A 21,897-nucleotide genomic window follows, 5' to 3' on the forward strand; every position below is an offset into this window, starting at 1 on the left:
ACTATATATTAAATGAAAAGAGCAAACAGCACAACAGTATGTAATGTATGATCCAAATTGTACAAAAAGAAAAGCAGAAAGGGTGGACGAGGTGGCTCATGCCTGTAATCCTAGCAGTTTGGGAGGCCGAGTCGGGCAGATCACTTGAGTCCAACAGTTCAAGACCAGCCTGGGCAACATGGTGAAACTCTGTCTCTATAGAAAAAATACAAAAATTAGCCAGGTGTGGTGGCAGGCACCTGTAGTCCCAACTACTTGGGAGACTGAGGTGCTAGGATTGCTTGAGCCCAGGAGGTGAAGGGTGCAGTGAGCTGAGATCATGCCACAGCATTCCAGCCTGGGCAAGAGTGTGACTCTGTCTCAAAAAAAAAAGTAAATTTAGATAGCTAGACAGGTTGATATAGATAAGCTTGTATATGCATATAAAACTGGATACCCAAGAAATTCACCAGTGGGAGAAAATCTGAGGTGTGACAGAAAAAAAGTCATTCTATATCCTTTTTTTAAAAAAAAATCAAAGTGTGGCAGGGTGCAGTGGCTCACACCTGTAATCCCAGTACTTTGGGAGGTCAAGGCAGGCAGATCACTTGAAACCAGGAGTTTAAGACCAGCCTGCCCAACATGGCAAAACCCTGTCTCTACTAAAAATACAAAAATTAGCCGGGCATGGTGGCTTGCGCCTGTAATCCCAGCGACTCAAGAGGCTGGGGCACGAGAATCACTTGAACCTGGAAGCCAGAGGTTGCAGTGAGCCAAGATCACACCACTGCACTCCAGCTGGGGCGACAGAGCGAGACACCATCTCAAAAAAATAAAATAAGGCCGGGTGCAGTGGCTCACGCCCGTAATCCCAGCACTTTGGAAGGCAGAGACAGGCGGATCACCTGAGGTCGAGACCAGCCTGGCCAGCACAGCGAAACCCCATCTCCACTAAAAATACAAAAATTAGCTGGGCGTGGTGGTGCACGCCTGTAATCCCAGCTACTCAGGAGGCTGAGGCAAGAGAATCGCTTCAACCTAGAAGGCAGAGGCTGCACTGAGCCAAGACTGAACCATTGCACTCCAGCCTGGGCAACAGACAGAGAGTCTGTCTCAAAAATAAATAAATAAATAAAATAGGCTAGGCGTGGTGGCTCACACCTGTAATCCCTGTACTTTGGAAGGCCAAGAGGGGCGGATCACCTGAGGTCAGGAGTTCCAGACCAGTCTGGCCCACATGGCGAAACCCCATCTCTACTAAAAACACAAAAAATTAGCCAGGCATGGCAGCAGGTGCACGTAATCCCAGCTACTCGGGAGGCTGAGGCAGGAGAATCGCTTGAGCCCGGGAGGCAGAGGTTGCAGTGGGCCGAGATCACACCACTGCACTCCAGCCTGGGTGATAAGAGCGAAACTCCATCTCAAAATAAATAAATAAATAAATGAATGAATGAATAAAATAAAAAAACCAAAGTGATACATTACTTTCATAATAAAAAAGGGCAAAAACCAAATTTCTTCACTTCTACAAAACAGAGTAACAGATGAATGATCAGTGTTGGTCAGGACATAGAACAGGAATATACAATGCTTGGGGGAACTTGCTAAAGATGCATATACCCTGTGACACAGCAATCCCTTTCATAGGTACTTGACAAACTCTTGTATGTCCTCAAACCTGCTGACTGGTTTGCAACAGGATAAGGAGTTTGCACCACAATGTAAACCAATGATGGTAGACCCTTGAATAACACGGGTTTTTGTTTTGTTTTTAAGGAGACAGGGTCTTGCACTGTTGTCCAGTCTGAAGTACAGTTGCTTGATCACAGCTCACTGCAGCCTTGACTTCTTGGGCTTGAGCAATCCTCTCACCTCAGTCTCCCGGGTAGCTAGGACTACAGATGCACACCACTATGCCTGGCTAATTTTTTATTTATTTTTTCAAATTAATTAATTAATTCTTTCTTTTTGAGACAAGTTCACACTCTGTCACCCACGCTGGGTGCGGAAGCATATTCACTGGAGCCTCAACCTCCCAGGCTCAAATGATCCTCTCACCTCAGCCTCCCAAGTAGCTAGGAACACAAGTGTGCACCATTACGCCCTGCTAATCTTTATTTTTAGGAGAGACGGGGCTTGCTATGTTGCCCAGGCTGATCTCAAACTCCTGGGCTCAGGAAATCCTCGTGCTTCCAACTTCCCCAACTGTTGGGATTATGGGTGCGAGCCACTGCACTCAGCAACAACACAAGTCCACTTATACATGGATTTTCTCCCACCTCTGCCAACCCTGAGATGGCCAGACTAACCCTTCATCTTCTTTCTCCCTCCTCCTCAGCCTCCTCAATGTAAAGACAAGGATGAAGACCTTTATGATGATCCACTTCCACTTAATAAATAGTAGATATATTTTCTCTTCCTTATGATTTTCTTAGTATTTTGTTTCTTCTAGATTATTTTAAGAATATAATATATGACAAATATACAAAATACATGCTAATCAACCATTTATGTTATCGGTAAAGCTTCTGGACAACAATAGGCTATTTGTATTTAAGTTTTAGGGAAGTCAAAAATTATACATTGGCCAGACGCAGTGGCTCAGACTTGTAATCCCAGCTCTTTGGGAGGCTGGCGGGGGGAGGATAGCTTTGGGCCAAGAGTTTAGGACCAGCCTGAGCAACACAGCAACACCTCATCTCTACAAAAATCATAAAAATTAGCCAGGCATGGTGGTGTGCACCTGTAGTCCTAGCTACTAGGGAGGCTAGGGCACGGGAGGACTGCTTGAGCCCAAGAGTTTGAGGCTGCAGTGAGTCATGATCGCACCACTACACCCCAACAGGGGCCACAGAGCAAGACACTATCTCCTAAAAAAGGAAAAAAGTTATACATGTATTTTTGACTGCATGGGGGGCAGTCAGTGCCTCAACCCCCACACTGTCCAAGAGTCAGCCATATTTCACTACAATGATGTTTAATTCAGCTGTCTTTTTTAAAAATAAATAGCAAAACTGTCTTAATAAGTGCGTTGATTTAAATTCTGGCACAAGCTTCTTATTTTGTCATGAACTGCCACTGAGTGCACTAAGACAATATCAGAATGTTCACAGCAGCACCTTTGTAAAAGCAAAAACCTGGAAACAGCCCAATAGTCCAACAGTAGAATTGACAAATAAATTGAGTATATGCATATAATTTACACTAGAGTGAAAATGGTGGAATTACAGCGATCTATAAAAATATGGGGTTTTTAAAACAAAGTGAGTCAAAGAAGAAAATGTTTCCATTTATATAAAAGTTCAAAAATACCGAAACTAAACAATTATGTTAGATTTTTTTTTAAGTAAATAAAGTCAAGGGAATGATAAATACAAAGTTTAGATCAGTGGCTACCTCTGAAGGGAGGGAAAAGAAGGGAGCAGAGTGGGATACGCAGGGAACTTCAAAGGTCATGACAACACTCTTTTTTTAAAAACTTGTATGGTGAGTACACAGTTTTGTTTTTTTTTTTTTTTACCTTACACATACTCAACAATTTTTAATATCTAACACAGTATTAAAAAAAGTTTTATAATTGCCTAAAACCACTATTTCTCTTCCCTCATTCTAGTCCCTTGGTTGGCTCCAGCTTACCTGGTAGCTGGGTGTTACAGAGTACTGAATTCCCGTAGCTGACTGCATGGTCTCAGACACTGCTTCATACACAGGAGGGGCAGGGGCAAGCACCCGGTGCTGGTGAGGAAAAGCCTCTGTGCTGCCAGGGATCCGACGCTGCTGAGCTGCATACACCGGTGACTCCTGGTCATCCAAACGCCGCTTCATTCTGTGCTCATGCTCAGGGATGCACCACAAAACCTGCAGAAACCAAAAGCAATAGCATGCAAGTCAATTCTCACTCCAGTATGATGTACGCCACTTAGGACCAGTCACCCAAGTTTAGTAAAAGCTTGACTCCCAGAACTGATCATCTATTTCATCTTAGTGATGAAGTTTAAGTGCATGTGGGCATACCACCCCCCACCACAGTGAACAAGTTATAACTGAAAAAGACAAATATTTAAATAACATAATTTTAATTAATTTGGTACTATGAAGTTGAAAAATATGCTCCAATTTAAAAATATAAACACAACCTTGTTTCCCTTTATTCTCTAGTTTTCTCCTCAAATGCTATCACTCCTAATATTAATTACATATCTACATGCTGCAAAAATATTCAAGTGCTTCTTCTTTTTTTTTTTGAGACGGAGTCTCACTCTGTTGCCCAGGCTGAGTGCAGTGGCACCATCTCGGCTCACTGCAAGCTCCACCTCCCGGGTTCACGCCATTCTCCTGCCTCAGCCTCCCGAGTAGCTGGGACTACAGGCACCCGCCACCACACCCGGCTACTTTTTTTGCATTTTTAGTAGAGACGGGGTTTCACCGTGTTAGCCAGGATGGTCTCGATCTCCTGACCTTGTGATCCATCCGCCTCGGCCTCCCAAAGTGCTGGGATTACAGGCGTGAGCCACCGTGCCCGGCCTCAAGTGCTTCTTCTTAAATCCTCTCAAAACCTACTACTATAATTGTGGTCTAATTTAAAATTTGTTTCAACAATTATAATGGTATCATGGAAAGAATACCGTGCCAGGAATGGGAAGACAAAGATTCTAGACTTGCCAATTTAAGATGCTACGTAACTTCAACAAGTTCCTCATTCTATGTGAATTTCAGTTTCTCCAACTATAAAATAAGAAAGTTGGAACAGATCACTCCTAAGTTTTCTTCCGGTCTTAACAGTTATAAGAAGAGATTCTCTTAGCTTAATAATACCTCCGTGGGAGACAATTTCATTCCTGCAGGACACAGTAATCTACTTGGCCCAGTAATCTACTTGGGTCTTCAGAGCTTTTCCATATCAGTATCACTAACACAAGCATAACACACCATCAGTGAGAAAGAATGAATCAGCCATCCAAAGAAAAAAGGCCCCACCACTTTTCCAGTCCCAAAAAATCTCTTAAATAAGATACCACTGCTATGGAAAGAAGATAAAATTTACAGTAATAGTGGGAGATTTGGCAAGCCACCCCCTCATCTGAAATACGGTTAAGTTAAAAAAAAAAAATCTTTACCTAATTCATAAGTCTACCCAAGATCTTTTCTTTATCCTCTCGGAGCACACAAGCCCTAAAGGGAAAGTAGTCTTTACAATGACTCTCCATGGCTGTTTCACCTTTTCTTTGTTCTCACTATAGTCCTCAATCTGCCTGCCACTCTAATCCTTAGCTCTGAAATCCTGTCTCAGGTTTTTCTCACATTTCACATACCTAAGTGGGACCCTGACACAGCAGCACAACCCATTAATTTGCAAGCTGGCCACTTTTAACTATTTGTAAACTCAAGCCACAAATATGCTCTCTGTGGCCTATATAACTTCAGACTGTCTCTCAGCTTTGTGTGTGATAATATGTGGAACTCAGTTAAATGGAGTTGAGAACGTTTCTGACAGCTGCTGAGGACAAATAATTTAAAATGTCTTAGCTAGTTATGCTTTCCTAGGTTTTTCTAGCATGAAATAGCATGTTTAGCTTAGTATTCAAAAACCTTTTAGACATATTAAGAGGTTGAGGATATAGGTTTATGCATGTTATTTGCCACTAATCAACTACGAACACTAAACCTCAGCGTGTTTTGGGATGAGGAACTGAGTCTAATCACAGGTAGAGTAAAATGTCTTTTTGGCTATTTCTTATATACGTTCATGACTTTCACTGGTTTGGTCTTGGGTTCTGTTGATTTAAAACCGATGCTTAACTCATCTGAGATTAACCTCTGTAACCAAAAATGAAGTCAATACTTTATTGGCCGGATGCAGTGGCTCTCACCTGTAATCCCAGCACTTTGGGAGGCTGAGGCAGGCAGATCACTTAAGGTCGGGAGTTTGGGACCAGCCTGGCCAACATGGTGAAACCCTGTCTCCAGTAAAAATACAAAAATTAGCCAGGTGTGATGGCACACACCTGTAAAACCTGCTACTTGGGAGGCTGAGGCATGAGAATCGCTAGAATCCAGGAGGCAGAGGTTGCATGAGGGGAGGTCCCACCACTGCACTCCAGCCTGGGCAACAGACTGAGACTCTGTCTCAAAAAAAAAAAAAAAAAAAAAAAAATTATAGAAATGTTATGATAGGGCAGCACTGGGTTTAAAAAACAAAAACTTCATAGGCTGGTCACAGTGGCTCACACCTGTAATCCCAGCACTTTGGAAGGCCGAGGTGAGTGGATCATCTGAAGTCAGGAGTTCGAGACCAGCTAGGCCAACATGGTGAAACCCAGTCTCTACTAAAAATACAAAATTAGCTGGGCATGATGGCACGCATCTGTAATCCCAGCTACTTGGGACGCTGAGACGGGAGAATCGCTTGAACCTGGGAGGCGGAGGTTGCAGTGAGCAAATTCGCACCACTGCACCCCAGGCTGGGGGACAGCACGACTCTGTCTCAAAAAATAACAACAAAAAAAAAAACTTTATAAATAATAAGCCAAAATCAGATGTGAAGAGCACGGCACGACTATAGAAAAAACACTAGAGTACCTTTTAAGAACTGGATTCTGTTGGATGGGAGAATGTTTGAGGGCAAAAAATAAAAACAAACAAAAAAGAACTGGATTCTACTCCAAACTCTATCTACCATGAAGCTTTCTAATTTTGGCCCTGTTTTCAAACAGGGGCAAAAGGAGGGGATCAGCCTACATTAGTGATTTCCAAATGCTGGTTTATGAACCAGTCTATAAGGAAAAAGAAGATTGTAGTGAGCTTTTCATAGATTAAGTATTACAGTACTATGGTTTATTCTGATATACTCTTATCTTTTGGCTGTTAAAATATCGTTTCTTTTATTAAGTGATTGGGATTTCATATGGTACTTAACTTCATCCACCTCCAGAGTTTGCTTTCCATACCACCTCTACAACACTACAGAGGCTGAACTTTCTCTGAACCATACTTTATTCCTTTAACAATTACCACTCATAGGCCAGGCGTGGTGGCTCACGAGATCAGGAGATCGAGACCATCCTGGCTAACATGGTGAAACCCCGTCTCTACTAAAAATACAAAAAATTAGCCAGGCGTAGTGGCGGGCACCTGTAGTCCTAGCTACTCGGGAGGCTGAGGCAGGAGAATGGCGTGGACCGGGAGGCGGAGCTTGCAGTGAGCCGAGATCGTGCCACTGCACTCCAGCCTGGGCGACAGAGCAAGACTCCATCTCAAAAACAACAACAACAAACAAACAAACAAACAATTACCACTCAAAGTTCTATTCCTAACTCTCTCTCAAATAAATTGCTTCCGCTCTAATCATACCTCCTTGTTTCAGGCCCTGATCATCCTTCACAACAACCTTATAAGCAAGGTGTTCTCTAATTTATGAATGAGGAAACTGAAAAACAAAGATTAAGTAAACTGCCCAAGGTTGCACAGCTAGTAAGAGGCAAAGCTGTGATATAAATCCAGGAAATCTGTCTCCAGAGCCTGGCTCTTAACTACTTCACTACCTTACCTCTCACAGAAGAGAAGAAATGAAGGAAGAATCCCTTTACTTATTTAAGGCACACATGCAGGGAGCAAGTTCAGCTTTTTTTAACCTTTCACACACTTAGCTAACTCATCCTTCTTCAGCCTAAACCTAATAAAGCAGAAATGCTTTAGTAGCATTCATTCATTAAAAGCAAATGTTCAGTAAGTAGATATGAAGTTGGTAGATGATTTCAGCCCTTGCCCTCTAAAACCATATACAGCCTCACTAGTAATAAAAAACGTGTAAAGTAGGCCGGGCGAGGTGGCTCATGCCTGTAATCCCAGCGCTTTGGGAGGCCGAGGCAGGCGGATCACTTGAGGTCAGGAGTTCAAGACCAGACCGGCCAACATGGCGAAACCCTCCCTCTACTAAAAATACAAAAATTAGCCGGGTGTGGTTGTGGGCGCCTGTAATCCCAGCTACTCAGGAGGCTGAGGCACAAGAATCACTTGAACCTGGGAGGTGGAGGTTGCAGTGAGCCGAAATCGCGCCATTGCACTCCAGCCTGGGCAATAGAGTGGAACTGTCTCAAAAAAAAAATATATAAAAGGCCAGGCGCCGTGGCTCACGCCTGCAATCCTAACATTTTGGTTCGCCGAGGCGAGTGGATCACCTGACGTCGGGAGTTTGAGACCAGCCTGATCAACATGGAGAAACTCCGTCTCTACTAAAAACACAAAATTAGCCGGGCATGGTGGTGCATGCCTGTAATCCCAGCTACTCGAGAGGCTGAGGCAGGAGAATCGCTTGAACCTGGGAGGCAGAGGCTGCAGCGAGCCGAGATCGCGCCACTGCACTCCAGCCTGGGCAACAAGAGCGAAACCCCGCCTCAAGAAAAAAAAAAGTAATTTACTCCAAAGCAATTAAAAAAAAAAAAGATGACAGTGTGGGTAAGGATACAGGGAAACACTGATGGAGGAGGCTTTAATTGGTACAGCCTATTTAGCTGGCAACTTGTAGGTATTTATTAAAATTTTAAATGTGCATACCCATCCCATGCATATTATGGAAAACTATGTAAGAATCAGATCAAAGTTTATCCACGAGTATAAGAAATGAACTCTAAAACATACTAGATTTTGGAATACTGAAACCATCAATTCCACTTTCAGGCCTGTATCCTACACATCTGCTGAGTATATTTATTGCAGCAAAGTATGAAAATCTAAATGTCTATCAGCTAAATAAATGTGATCATGCATATTATGGAAAACTATGTAGGAATCAGAAAGATCAGGGTTTATCCACAAGTACAAAGAATGAACTCTAAGACATATTAAGTGAAAACAGCAGGCTAGGCCGGATGCAGTGGCTTACGCTTATAATCCCAGCACTTTGGAGGCCGAGGCGGGTGGATCACCTGAGTTTGGGAGTTCGAGACCAACCTGACCAACATGGAGAAACCCTGTCTCTACTAAAAACACAAATATTAGCTGGGCGTGGTGGCGCATGCCTGTAATCCCAGCTACTTGGGAGGCTGAGGCAGGAGAATCACTCGAACCCAGGAGGTAGAGGTTGAGGTGAGCCAAGATGGCGCCATTGCACTCCAGCCTGGGCAACAAGAGTGAAACTACGTCTCAAAAAAAAAAAAAGAAGAAGAAGAAAACAGTAAGCTATAGAATACATACAGCATGATCTCATGTATGTATATATACACACACAAAATGTACTAAAGATTTGTACATTTCATTGTATGTAAAATTTGCATTGAAAGAAAAATGTGCCTGGGCACAGTGATTCATGCCTGTAATCCCAACACTTTGGGAAGCTGAGGCTCACGGATGGCTTGAGCCCAGGAGCTGGAGACCAGCCTGGGCAACAATGGGATGACCCTGTCTCTACAAAATAAAAAAACAATTAGCTGGAAGTGGTGGTGCACAACTATGGTACTAGCTACTCCAGTGACTGAAATGGAAGGATCTCTTGACCTCAGAAGTTGAGGCTGCAAGGTTGTAGTGAGCAGTGATAACGTCACTGCACTCCGGCCTGGGCAACAGAGTGAGACTCTGTCTCAAAAAAAAACAAAAAAAACAAAAAAGAAAAAGAAAGACAAAGAAAAAAACATGCTAGCCAGGCACAATGGCTCACAAAGTGCCTGTAATCCCAGCACTTTGGGAGGCCGAGGCAGGCGGACCTCTTGAGCACAGGAGTTCAAGACCAGCCTGGGCAACATAGCGAGACTCCATCTCTACAAAAAATACAAAATTAGCCATGCATGGTGGCATGTACCTGTAATCCCAGCTATTTAGGAGGCTGAGGTGGGAGGATCATGTGAGTCCAGGAGACAGAGGCTGAGGTGAGCTGAGATCTCGCTACTGCACTCGAGCCTGGACAAAAAAGAAAAATGCTATAAACAATATTAAACTCTAGATAATGATAAACATGCTCAAGTGCTTAGATGAAGTATACTAATGTCTGCAATTTATTTTGAAATACATCAAAAAATCAGATTCATTGATGGAGGGATGGATAGATGGACAGGCATATGTTAAACCTAGTAGTAGAAAAATGATAATGGTAAAATCTAGGTACTGTGTATATGGGTATTCATTATATTTACTAAAATTCTATCAACTTTGTTGTGTATTTGGAAATTTTCTTGATAAAGTCTTGGAAAAAAACATCCACAGGTTCTGAGGATTAGGAAAAAAAAAAAACAGGAAGAAAAGCCAACAATACAAACCAGCTCTTGAGTGGAAAAAATAGGTACTATAAATTGGGAAAGGGATACATACAGGTACACTTGGGAAGACTCTATAAAGGTAAATATTCAGCTACATCTTGAAAATTAGAGATGAATTAGAACACAGGGGTATAGAGCATGAAATTAAAATAGTAAGTTTAGACTTGCAGGCAATAGTTATTTACAATCTTTGCCAAATCATTCATCCCACAAATAATTAGCAAGTGCTTAAGACATGCCTGGCCCTGTGCGGAGGGTTAGAAGTCCAGCACTGAGCCAGAGATTTCCTCCCCGACAACAGCCAAGTCTTCCATGTATGACTGCTATCAGCTGATGTCCTCCTCGCAACAATCCTGTCAGATAGGCAGTCCCAGAACCCTTTTTTTTTTTTTTTGCAATAGCATACCATTATGTCCACCAGGCTGGAGTGCAGCAGTGCTATCACGGCTCACCGCATCCCCAACCTCCTGGGCTCAAGTAATCCTCCCACCTCAGCCTCCCGAGTAGCTGGGACATAGGCAGCGCCACCATATCTAACTTTTGTATTTTTTGTAGAGACAGGGTCTCGATATGCTGCCCAGGCTGGTCTCCAACTCCTGGCCTCAAACAATCCTCCTGTCTTGGCCTCCCAAAGTGCTGAGATTATAGGCATGAGCCACTGCGCCCAGCCAGACCCTTTTTTTTTTTGAGGGAAACTGATACTCAAATTAAATGACTTATTCAAGGTCACATACCTGACTAAAAGAGCAAGAGGTTAAATTCTTCCTCCTTGGAATATGACCAATCTAAAGTAGAAACATTGGACAGATTGTAAAACCACGCTTGCAGAGGGGTACAGTGTAATTCTAGAATATAAAGAAAGCCAAACGATGGAACCACAAAGTCAGCCACAAAAGTACTGTCAAGTCCCGCTTCAGCCAACATGGTTGGTCTCCAACTGTTTCAAATTTGGAGTTTATAGTACTATCAGAACTCTAGTCTAGAAGACATTATAAAAAGAAAAAAAAAGCACTTTGACGTATAGAAACTATGGAGAGAAGACTAAATAATGGCAGCAGAACATTTAAAGGTCACCTGGTGGGCACAGTGGCTTGCACCTGTAATTCCAGCACTCTGGGTGACTGAGGAGGAAGGATCATTTGAGGCCAGGAGGTGGAGGTTAGATTAACCAAGATTGCACCACTGCACTCCAGCCTGAGCAACAGAGGAAGATCCCAAATACACACACACACAAAAAACACCTACAGGTCCTAAAAGTCACCTGGCCATGTGTTATAATAAAACTGGGCGCGGTGGTTCACACCTGTAATCCTAGCACTTTGGGAGGCTGAGGCAGGCAGATCACTTGAGGTCAGGAGTTCAAAACCAGCCTGGCCAACATGGCGAAACTCTGTCTTTACTAAAGTATGAAAAACAAATTAGGCGGGTGTGGTTGTGGGTGCCTGTAATCCCAGCTACTCAGGAAGCTGAGACACAAGAATCGCTTGAACCCAGGGTGCGGAGGGTGCAGTGAGCTGAGATCGCGCCACCGCATTCCAGCCTGGTTGACAGAACAAGGCTCTCCGTCTCAAAAAACAAAACAAACAAACAAAAAAAAACGGGTGGGATGCTGGGTGTAGCAGCTCACATTTGTAATCCTAGCACTTTGGGAGGCCATGGTGGGAGGATTGCTTCAGGCCAGGAGTTTGAGATGAGCCTGGGCAACAAAGTGAGACACCGTCTCTACAAAAAAATTTTATTAAAAATTAGCTGGGCATGGTAGTGAGCACCTGTAGTCCTTGCTGCTTAGGAGGCTGAGGTGGGAGGATCACTTGAGCCTGGGAGGTTGAGGCTACAGTGAGCTGTGATTATGCCACTGCACTCCAGCATGGGTGATGGAATAAGACCCTGTCTCAAAAAAACAAAAGTCTATCCTGGTCAGTTTGTTTAAATGCATGCTCTTAGAACAAAAAATAAAATAAATAAATGCATACTCTTTTTTGCTTATTTTTAAATGCATATTCTTGAAACAATGGAAAGTTTCTCTTCAAAAGCAAACTTCCATCACAGTATTAAGTCAATGTAAACTTCAACCCAGTGCAATTTTGAGTAGTCTAATTCAAAATTTGTCCAAAAGTCCACCTCTGGTTTTAAATCTGCTAAGAAAGAATCTATTACAGAATGAAAGGCACTCTATTTAGATTTCATATATTGATTAGAATTATTGCTTGGCAAAATTAACAACCAGCTCTTCTCAAAAGACACCATTAGATCTAATATCCAAGCCTCCTTTGAACTCAGTTTTTACATTCTTCTAATGCAGTGGTCCTCAACTAGGGGAGATTCTGCCTCCCAAGGGCACATGCAGTAATGATGGAAGACATTTTTGGTTGTCACAACTCGGGAAGATGGAATGCTACTGATATCTCACAGGTAGAGTAAAAGGATGTTGTCAAACATCCTACAATGCACACGACAGTCTCCTCACAACAAATTATTTGGCCCAAAATGTCAACAGTGTGTGAAGATTGAGAAACCTAAATTTAATCATAACCCCAACTGTCACATATCTTTTTTATTTTTTTTTTTGAGACAGAGTCTTGCTCTGTCACCCAGGCTGGAGCGCAGTGGCGTGATCTTGGCTCACTGTAAGCTCCGCCTCCCAGGTTCACGCCATTCTTCAGCATCAGCCTCCCAAGTAACTGGGACAACAGGCGCCTGCCACCACGCCTGGCTAATTTTTTTTTGTATTTTTTAGTAGAGATGGGGTTTCACTGTGTTAGCCAGGATGGTCTCGATCTCCTGACCTCATGATCCACCCACCTCAGCCTCCCAAAGTGCTGGGATTACAGGCGTGAGCCATTGCACCCGGCCATCAATGCTTCTTTTACGGCATATGATACACCTTTAACCCGCATTATACCATTACGCATTGGCCAGACACTCTGACCTAAAGTTTTTTAGAACTCTTATCTTTTTTTACGCCTGGTCTCCTTTCGTCCCTCTCTTAGGCTTGATCTGTAAAACTCTTCTGACTCAAAATTTTAGAGCTTTTCTGATATCATAATGCTCATTAAATCTGTAAAAATTAAAAATAAGGCCAAGTGTGGTGGCTCACGCCTGTAATCTCAGCACTTTGGGAGGCTGAGGCGGGCGGATCACCTGAGGTCAGGAGTTCAAGACCAGCCTGGTCAACATGGTGAAACCCCGTCTCTACTAAAAACACAAAAATCAGGTGGGCGTGGTAGCGGGCGCCTGTAATCCCAGCAACTTTGGAGGCTGAGGCAGGAGAATCGCTTGAACCTGGGAGGCGGAGGTTGCAGTGAGCCAAGATCACGCCATTGCACTCCAGCCTGGGCAACAGAGCGAGACTCCCTCTCAAAAATAAATAAATAAATAACTTTAAAAAAAACCCATATCATTATTACTTACTATTTTAACAAGAATGTAAGTAGCAAATTTTTTTTTTTTTTTTGAGACAGAGTCTTACTTTGTCACCCAGGCTGGAGTGCAGTGGTGCAATCTCAACTCACTGCAACCTCTGCCTCCCAGGTTCAAGCGATTCCTGTGCCTCAGCCTCCCAAGCAGCTGGAATTACAGGTGTGTGCCACTACACCTGGCTAATTTTTGTATTTTTAGTAGAGAAGGGGTTTTGCCATGTTGGCCAGGCTGGTCTCAAACTCCTGACCTCAAGTGATCTGCCCGCTTCAGCCACCCAAAGTGCTGGGATTACAGGTGTGAGCCACCGTGCCCAGCCTTAAGTAGCAAATCTAAATTTTTATTCCGTACTTTCCTGGACACTGGGAGACATAAATATCCAAAAAGTGCAACATCCTTTAAAATGCAACCAAGTACTCATCAAATGTCATGCATGAACCTGGAACACAGCCATTCTATAAATTTTTTGTTTCTTTTAAGAAACAAGGGGTCGGGCGCGGTGGCTCATGCCTGTAATCCCAGCACTTTGGAAGGCCGAGGCAGGCGGATTACGAGGTCAGGAGATTGAGACCATCCTGGCTAACAAGGTGAAGCCCCGTCTTTACTAAAAATACAAAAAATTAGCCAGGCGTGGTGGCAGGCGCCTGTAGTCCCAGCTGCTCGGGAGGCTGAGGCAGGAGAATGGCGTGAACCTGGAAGGCAGAGCTTGCAGTGAGCTGAGATCGCGCCACTGCACTCCAGCCTGGGTGACAGAGCGAAGACTCTGTCTCAAAAAAAAAAAAAAAGAACAAGAAAAAGAAACAGGGTTGGCCAGGTGCAGTGGCTCACGCCTGTAACCTCAGTACTTTGGGAGGCCAAGTCGGGTAGATCACGTGAGGTGAGGAGCTCAAGACCAGCCTAGCCAACATGGTGAAACCCCATCTCTACTAAAAATACAAAAAAATTAGCCGGGCATGGTGGCGTGTGCCTATAATCCCAGCTACTCAGGAAGCTGTGTCAGTAGAATTGCTTGAACTTGGGAGGTGGAGGTTGACCGAGATCTCGCCACTACACTCCATCGTGGGCAACAGAGCCAGACTCCGTCTCAAAAAAACAAAAAACAAAATAAAAAAAAAACAGGGTCTTGCTCTATTGCCCAGGCTAGAGTACAGTGGCATGATCATAGCTCATTACAGACTGCTGGGCTCAAACAATCCTCCCACGTCAGCTTCCTAAGTAGCTGGGACTACAGAGTGGCTAACAAGAAAAAAATTTTTAGAGACAGGGTCTCCCTACATTGCACCGGCCGGTCTTGAACTCCTGGCCACAAGCGATCCTCCTGCCTCGGCCTCCCGAGTAGCTGGTGTATACCACTACACTTGGCTTCCACTCTGTAAACAGGTACACACCACCACGCTTGGCTTCCATTTTGTAAATTTTGATTCCAGGTTTCAGGTACAGCTCTAGTAAGGTTCTAGCTTATCACCTCTGGGTCTTTTTTTCCCTTTCTGCCCATCAAATGAAATACTTTGAAAACTCACTTCATAATTTTGTTGGAGAGAACAGTCATCTTCTTTGCTCCATAATCATAGGCATTCTCATTTTTAGACTAATAAATGTCAATCAGAATGAACAATCCAGGCTGAGCGTGGTGGCTCTTGCCTCTAATCCCAGCACTCTCAGAGGCCGAGGCGGGTGGATCACGAGGTCAGGAGATTGAGACCATCCTGGCTAAAACGGTGAAACCCCATCTGTACCAAAACTACAAAAAATTAGCCGAGTGCAGTGGCACGCACCCGTAGCCCCAGCTACTCGGGAGGCTGAGGCAGGAGAATCGCTTGAACCCGGGAGGCAGAGGTTGCAGTGAGCAAAGACCATGCCACTGCACTCCAGCCTGGGTAACAAGAGTGAGACTCTGTCTCAAAAAAAAAAAAAACAAAAAAACAAAAAAAAAAAACTGATTTTTTTTCATTTTTACGTAATTTTTCCTTCTAACCATCTTTATACATATACGTAACTTTGGCACCTGTCCACTTACAAACTGCATCAACTAAGTTTTGGTGTACAAATATCTTGAAAGATGAAAGAATACTATCATACATCTTTTTGGCAAAGTGCAGTGGTTTTGATTGTTTTTTTTTTTCATTTCTTAAAAATAGAAATGGGGTCTCACTATGTTGCCCAGGCTGGTCTCGAACGTCTGGGCTCAAGCGATCCTCCCACCTCAGCCTCCCAAGAAGGTGGGATTGCAGGCATATGCCACTGCACCCAGCCCAGTTCTGATTCTTATAAAAAGAAAATCACATTCTAGCTGGGTGCCTATAGTTCCAGTTACTTGGGGGGACTGAAGCAGAACAGCTTGAGCTCAGGAATTTAAATCCAGCCTGGGCAACATAGTGAGATAGATCCCATCTTTAAAAAAAAAAAAAAAAAAAAAAATTCACCACTGGGCACGGTGGCTCACGACTGTAATCCCAGCACTTTGGGAGGCCAAGGCAGGTGGATCACCTGAGGTTGGGAGTTCGAGACCAGCCTGACCAACATGGAGAAACCCCATCTTCTACTAAAAATACAAAAAATTAGCCAGGCATGGTGGTACATGCCTGTAATCCCAGCTACTTGGGAGGCTAAGGCAGGAGAATCCCTTGAACCCAGGAGGCGGAGGTTGCGGTGAGCCGAGATTGTGCCATGGCACTCCAGCCTGGGCAATAAGAGCAAAACTCTGTCTCAAAAAAAAAAAAAAAAAAAAAAAAATCACATTCTAAACTCATCTAGGGTACAGTCACATATGTATATGGGTGGAGACAGAATCTTGCTATGTTGCCCAGCCTGGTTTTGAAGTACTGGGCTCAAGTGATCCTCTCATCTCAGCCTCCCAAGATGCTAGGATTACAGGTGCACGCCACCATGCCTGGCTGAAGACTCTTATTTTACAACTTGGTTTATATAACTTTACCGTCATCCTAACAGTCTAGAATACTACTGTCACACAGCATTCATCTACTAGTTCCTCTGAAATGTCTTCTGTGGTCAGTTTTCTTCTCTTTGCCATTATAGGAGGAAGATGAAAAACTATGGATTTTTAAATATGTCCAATGAAAGCTTAAAAGTTGAAAAATAGTATAAAAATTACCATGTACTCCTTCACCTAGATTCTCCAAATGTTAACATCTTACATAATGTTTAAGATGGTATCTCCCAACTTCTTTTATACTTTCTTGAAAGATGCTGTAGGCTGGGCATGCTGGCTCATGCCTGGAATCCCAGCACTTTGGGAGGCTATGGTGGGTGGATTGTTTGAGCCCAGGAGTTCGAGACTAGCCTAGACAACATGGCGAAACGTTCTCTCTACAAAAAAAATACAAAAATTAGCCAGGTGTGGTGGCACGTGCCTGTAGTCCCAGCTACTTGGAGGGCTGAGGTGAGATTGCTTGAGTCTGGGAGGCGAAGGTTGCAGTGAACTGAGATTGCGCCACTGCACTCCAGCCTGGGTGACAGAGTGAGACCCTGTATCCAAAAAGAAAAAAAAAGTTGCTGTAAGTTTTGGGAAAAGCAATAAGAAAACTGAAGGGCCGCGGTGCACACCTATAGTCCCAGCTACCCAGGATGCTTAGGCGGGATGATCACTTGAGCCCAGAAGTTTGAGGCTGCAGAGAGCTATGATCATACCACTGCACTTCGGCCTGGACAACAAAGTGAGGCCCCATCTCTAAAAACTGAAGTGTAAAACTAATGATTTATTTCACTACTGCATATCCTTTTAAGCAATTCTATAATTCTCCCTTTGTCATATTATTTTAGTCCTCTTTAGCATATTTGAGAATTGATGAGTAATGATGAAATAATTCCTAGGATGATGAAATACCAAAACATTTCAATATACAGGAAAAATAAGATCAGTAAAACTCCATAACATTGTTTAGATGTACAAGTGGTAATAGCTAAAATGAGTTTATTCCTTTGTAAAAAAAAATAAATTTTCAGGCTGGGCATGGTGACTCATGCCTGTAATCCCAGCACTTCGAGAGATAAGAAGTTCGAGGCCAGCCTGGCCAATATGGTGAAACCCCATTTCTACTAAAAATACAAAAATTAGCTGGGTATGGTGGTACACACCTGTAATCCCAGCTACTCGGGAGGTTGAGGCAGGAGAACCACTTGAACCCAGGAGGTGGAGGTTGCAGTGAGCCAAGATCGCACTACTGCACTCCAGCCTGGGGATGGAACAAGAACGCATCTCAAAAATAAAATTAAAAATAAAAATAAATTTTCTCTTTGCTGTTTTGAAGACCTCCAATAAATAAAAATCATGAAATATACATCTTTACAAGTAGTTAGTACTGCTTTAAAAAAAAAAACAAAACTCAAAAACTAAAATTGAGTCCAGACCAGGTGCGGTGGCTCAGGCCTGTAATCCCAGCACTTTGGGAGGCCGAGGTGGGCAGACTGCTTGAGCCCAGGAGTTTGAGACCATTCTGGGCAATACAGAGTTCGGTGACACTGATGTTACACAGACATTTCTTACTACTGTAGGTAGAAAATGAACAGAAATTTAGTTAAATTCAAAATGTATTAATAATTGTTATCAATGTTGATTTTCTGATTTGATCACTGTATTGTGGTTTTAAAAGATGCACTTGGGGAATCTAGGTGAAGATTATAGGGCTATTATTTGTATTATTTTTGCAACTCTCTTTGAAGTCTAAAATTATTTCCAAAGAAAAAGTTTTTTAAAAATTAAGTATTAGGCCAGGCATGGTGGCTAACACCTGTAATCTCAGCACTTCGGGTGTCTGAGGCAGGTGGATTGCTTGAGTCCAGGAAGACCAGCCTGAGCAACATGGTAAGACCCTATCTCTATTTAATATAAGAAATATAATCTTTCAAAATATCTATAAGGCCAGGTGCAGTGGCTCATGCCTGTAATCCCAGCACTTCGGGAGGCCAAGGCAGGTGGATTGCCTGAGGCCAGGAGTTCAAGACAAGGCTGGTCAACGTGGTAAAACCCTGTCTCTACTAAAAATACAAAAAATTAGCCAGGCATGGTGGTGGCGCCTGTGATCCCAGCTACTCAGGAGGCTGAGACAGGAGAACTGCTTGAACCTGGAAAGGGGAGATTGCAGTGAGCTGAGATCACGCTACTGTACTCCAGCCTGGGCGACAGAGCGAGACACTGTCTCAAAAAAAAAAAAAAAAAAAAAATTAGCCAGGCATGGTGGTGGGTGCCTGTAATCCCAGCTATTCGGGAGGCTAAGGCAGAAGAATCACTTGAACCCAGGAGGTGGTGGTTGCAGTGAGCTGAGATTGTGCCAAGCCGAGATTGCACCACTGCACTCCAGCCTGGGAGACAGAGCAAAACTCCGTCTCAAAATAAATAAATAAATAAATAAATAGCCGGGTGTAGTGGCACATGCCTGTAATCCCAGCTGCTCGGGAGACTGAGGCAGGAGACTCACTTGAAGCTGGGTGTGTGTATGTGTGTGTGTGCAATGAGCCGAGATAGTACCACTGCACTCTAGCCTGAGCAACACAGTGAGACCTTGTCTCAAAAAAAAAAAAAAAAAAGAAAGAAAGAAAGAAAAGAAAATAGAGCATTACAAAGAATAGAACTTGAGATAGTTCTTGAAAGGACAGGTGGAAGTGTCACTCACATCTCACACTGCTTTTATCACATTAGCTCTTCTGCTCCCACACAAACATGGGCACATAACATCTTTAAACATCTATGTATCCTCTACCATGCTCAGCATACTGCTTTGTCTTGTCTGTGGTGGAAACCAAATCATTCATTCATGTATACATTCTCTAATATTTACTGAGCACATACTATGCACCAGGTGTTTTAGGAGCTGGAGATACAACGGTAAACAAAAATCCCTTCCCTCAAGAAGCTTATATTTTAGTGAAAGATGACACAATAGACAAAGTATAATATTTAGAATAGTAGGCAGTGACAGGTATCAAGAACAAAAGGCAAGGAAGAGTTTTTGAAATTGTAGAGAAGAATGGTCAGATAATACCTACTGATAAGGTAACTTCTGAGTAAAAGAAGTGAGGGAGCTAGTCATGCAGAAATTAGTGGAGGAAGCCTTCTAGGCAGAGGGGACAGCAACTGCAAAGACCCTCATGTCTTTGTGAGGGCTCACATGTGCTTGACATGTTCCAAAACAGCATGAAGGCTGGGTAGCTGAAGAAAAACGAAAGAAGGACTAGTCAGAAATGTAGTCAGAGAGGTACTAGGATAAGGGTGGCAGGCAGAGGGTGCATCAGATTTGTTCTTACAGGTGTTTTTTTATTTTTTGACACAGGGTCTCATTTTGTCGTCAAGGCTGGGGTGCAGTGGCACAGTCACGGCTCACTGCAGCCTCAAGCTCCTGAGCTCAAGCAATCCTCCTGCCTCAGCCTCTCAAGTAACTGGGACTACAGGCACGTGCCAGCATGCTTGGCTAATTTTTAATTTTTTTATAGAGACAAGGTCTTGTTATGATGCCCAAGCTGGTCTCAAACTCCTGGACTCAAACGATCCTCCCACTTGAGCTCCCAAAATGGTGAAATTACAGACATATCTTTTTTTTTTCTTTTGAGACAGAGTCTCGCTCTGTCGCCCAGGCTAGAGTGCAGTGGCACGATCTCGGCTCACTGCAAGCTCCACCTCCCGGGTTCACACCATTCTCCTGCCTCAACCTCCCGAGTAGCTGGGACTACAGGTGCGTGTGCCACCATGCCCGGCTAACTCTTTTGTATTTTTTTAGTGGAGACCATGTTAGCCAGGATGGTCTCAATCTCCTGACCTCGTGATCCGCCCGCCTCAGCCTCCCAAAGTGCTGGTATTACAGGCATGGGCCACCGCGCCCAGCTCATTACAGACATATCTAAATAAGGACTCAGGTTTAATACTCAGACTGAAATGGAAAGCCACTGGATGGTTTTAAGCAGAGAAGTGACACGGTATGACTTACGTTTCAAAAGAATCACTTGGGTTGCTATGTTGAGAACACATTTAAGAGCCGCAGTAACAAAACAAGGAGAATAGAATCCAAGCTAGAGATGCACAGGCGCTGACTAGGGCAGTGGAGATGCAGATCCTAAGTGGTCTAATTCTGGATAGTATTTTGAATATAAAGCAATAAAATTTACTGATGGACCACATATGAAAAAGACACAGAAGAGTCAACAATGTCTCTTAGTTATCCAAGAGGAGACATCGAGTGGAGACCTTGAGTGGGCCACTAGACATATTAGTCTATGGTAGAGGGAGAGATCCCCGTTAGAGTCATCAGCATTGTTTGGATTTTAGAAAGGTAATATGGTACATATACTGTATCATCTCTCTCTCCCAGCTAGGGCTGAGTAGCTCCCCATAATCAAGCAGTCACATTTCTGCATCATGCAGGATAGCCCAGGTCAGGCTGTACCCCAAAACTAGTTGTGGAAGTAGACTTACCAAAAAACAAAAACTCTTGCATTTCAGAACTGCAAATAAAGGATGTGGACCTGCATATCCTCCAGTAGCCCATATGTCAGCAAGCCTAGCCCTGGAGGACACCAAGAAGACTCATGAAGGGTCCACTGTCATGCTGAGAAATATGGGTAACATACGAGCACACAAGACAAAAAGTGGGTAGGGAAAACAAATGCAAAAGGGGCAAATAAGAAATACATCAGGTAGAAATTGCCACCAATGACCGGGCACGGTGGCTCACGTCTTAATCCTAGCACTTTTGAGAGGCTGAGGCAGAAGGATCTCTTGAGCCCAGGAGTTCGAGACCAGCCTGGGCAACATAGCAGGACTTCATCTCTATAAAAATATTAAAAAAATTAGCCAGGTGCGTGGTGGCACACACCTGTAGTCCCAGCTACACGGGAGGCTAAGGTAGGAGGGTCGCTTAAGTCCAGAAGATCAACACTGCAGTGAGCTGTGATCATGCCACTGCACTCCAGCCTGGTGACAGAGCGAGACTTCGTCTAAAAAAAAAAAAAAAAAAAGACATGAGAAAAAAAGACATTATGCGGCCGGGTGCAGTGGATCATGCCTGTAATCCCAGTACTTTGGGAGGCTGAGGCGGGTGGATCACGAGGTCAGGAGTCTGAGACCAACCTGATCAACATGGTGAAACCCTGTCTCTACCAAAAGTACAAAACTTAGCCAGGCGTGTGGTGGCGCCCCAGCTTCTTCTTCGTGGAGGCTGAGGCAGGACAATCGCTAGAACCCGGGAGGCGGAAGTTGCAGTGAGCTGACATTGCACCACTGCACTCCAGCCTGGGAGACAGAGCA

At 43.7% G+C, this 21,897-nt stretch overlaps 1 protein-coding gene across 16 annotated transcripts in view; it reads right to left on the minus strand.

The window, feature by feature from the left end:
- SIN3A (SIN3 transcription regulator family member A) overlaps positions 1-21,897 on the minus strand; it is an 84,567-nt gene that overhangs the window by 55,066 nt on the left and 7,604 nt on the right. For 6 of the 16 annotated variants that reach the window (XM_016927208.4, XM_009429558.5, XM_063794218.1 and 3 more), the window contains exon 2: positions 3,616-3,837. In XM_016927208.4, coding sequence (XP_016782697.1) covers positions 3,616-3,837 — 222 coding nt within the window. Of the gene's footprint in view, positions 1-3,615; positions 3,838-9,772; positions 9,871-10,960; positions 11,012-16,755; positions 16,971-17,014; positions 17,130-21,066; positions 21,158-21,466; positions 21,588-21,897 lie in introns of those variants that run through there. The other 10 variants (XM_063794216.1, XM_063794214.1, XM_063794217.1 and 7 more) reach the window with 8 other exon arrangements.

This window comes from Pan troglodytes, chromosome 16 (assembly GCF_028858775.2).
Source record: "Pan troglodytes isolate AG18354 chromosome 16, NHGRI_mPanTro3-v2.0_pri, whole genome shotgun sequence".
NCBI lineage: Eukaryota > Metazoa > Chordata > Mammalia > Primates > Hominidae > Pan > Pan troglodytes.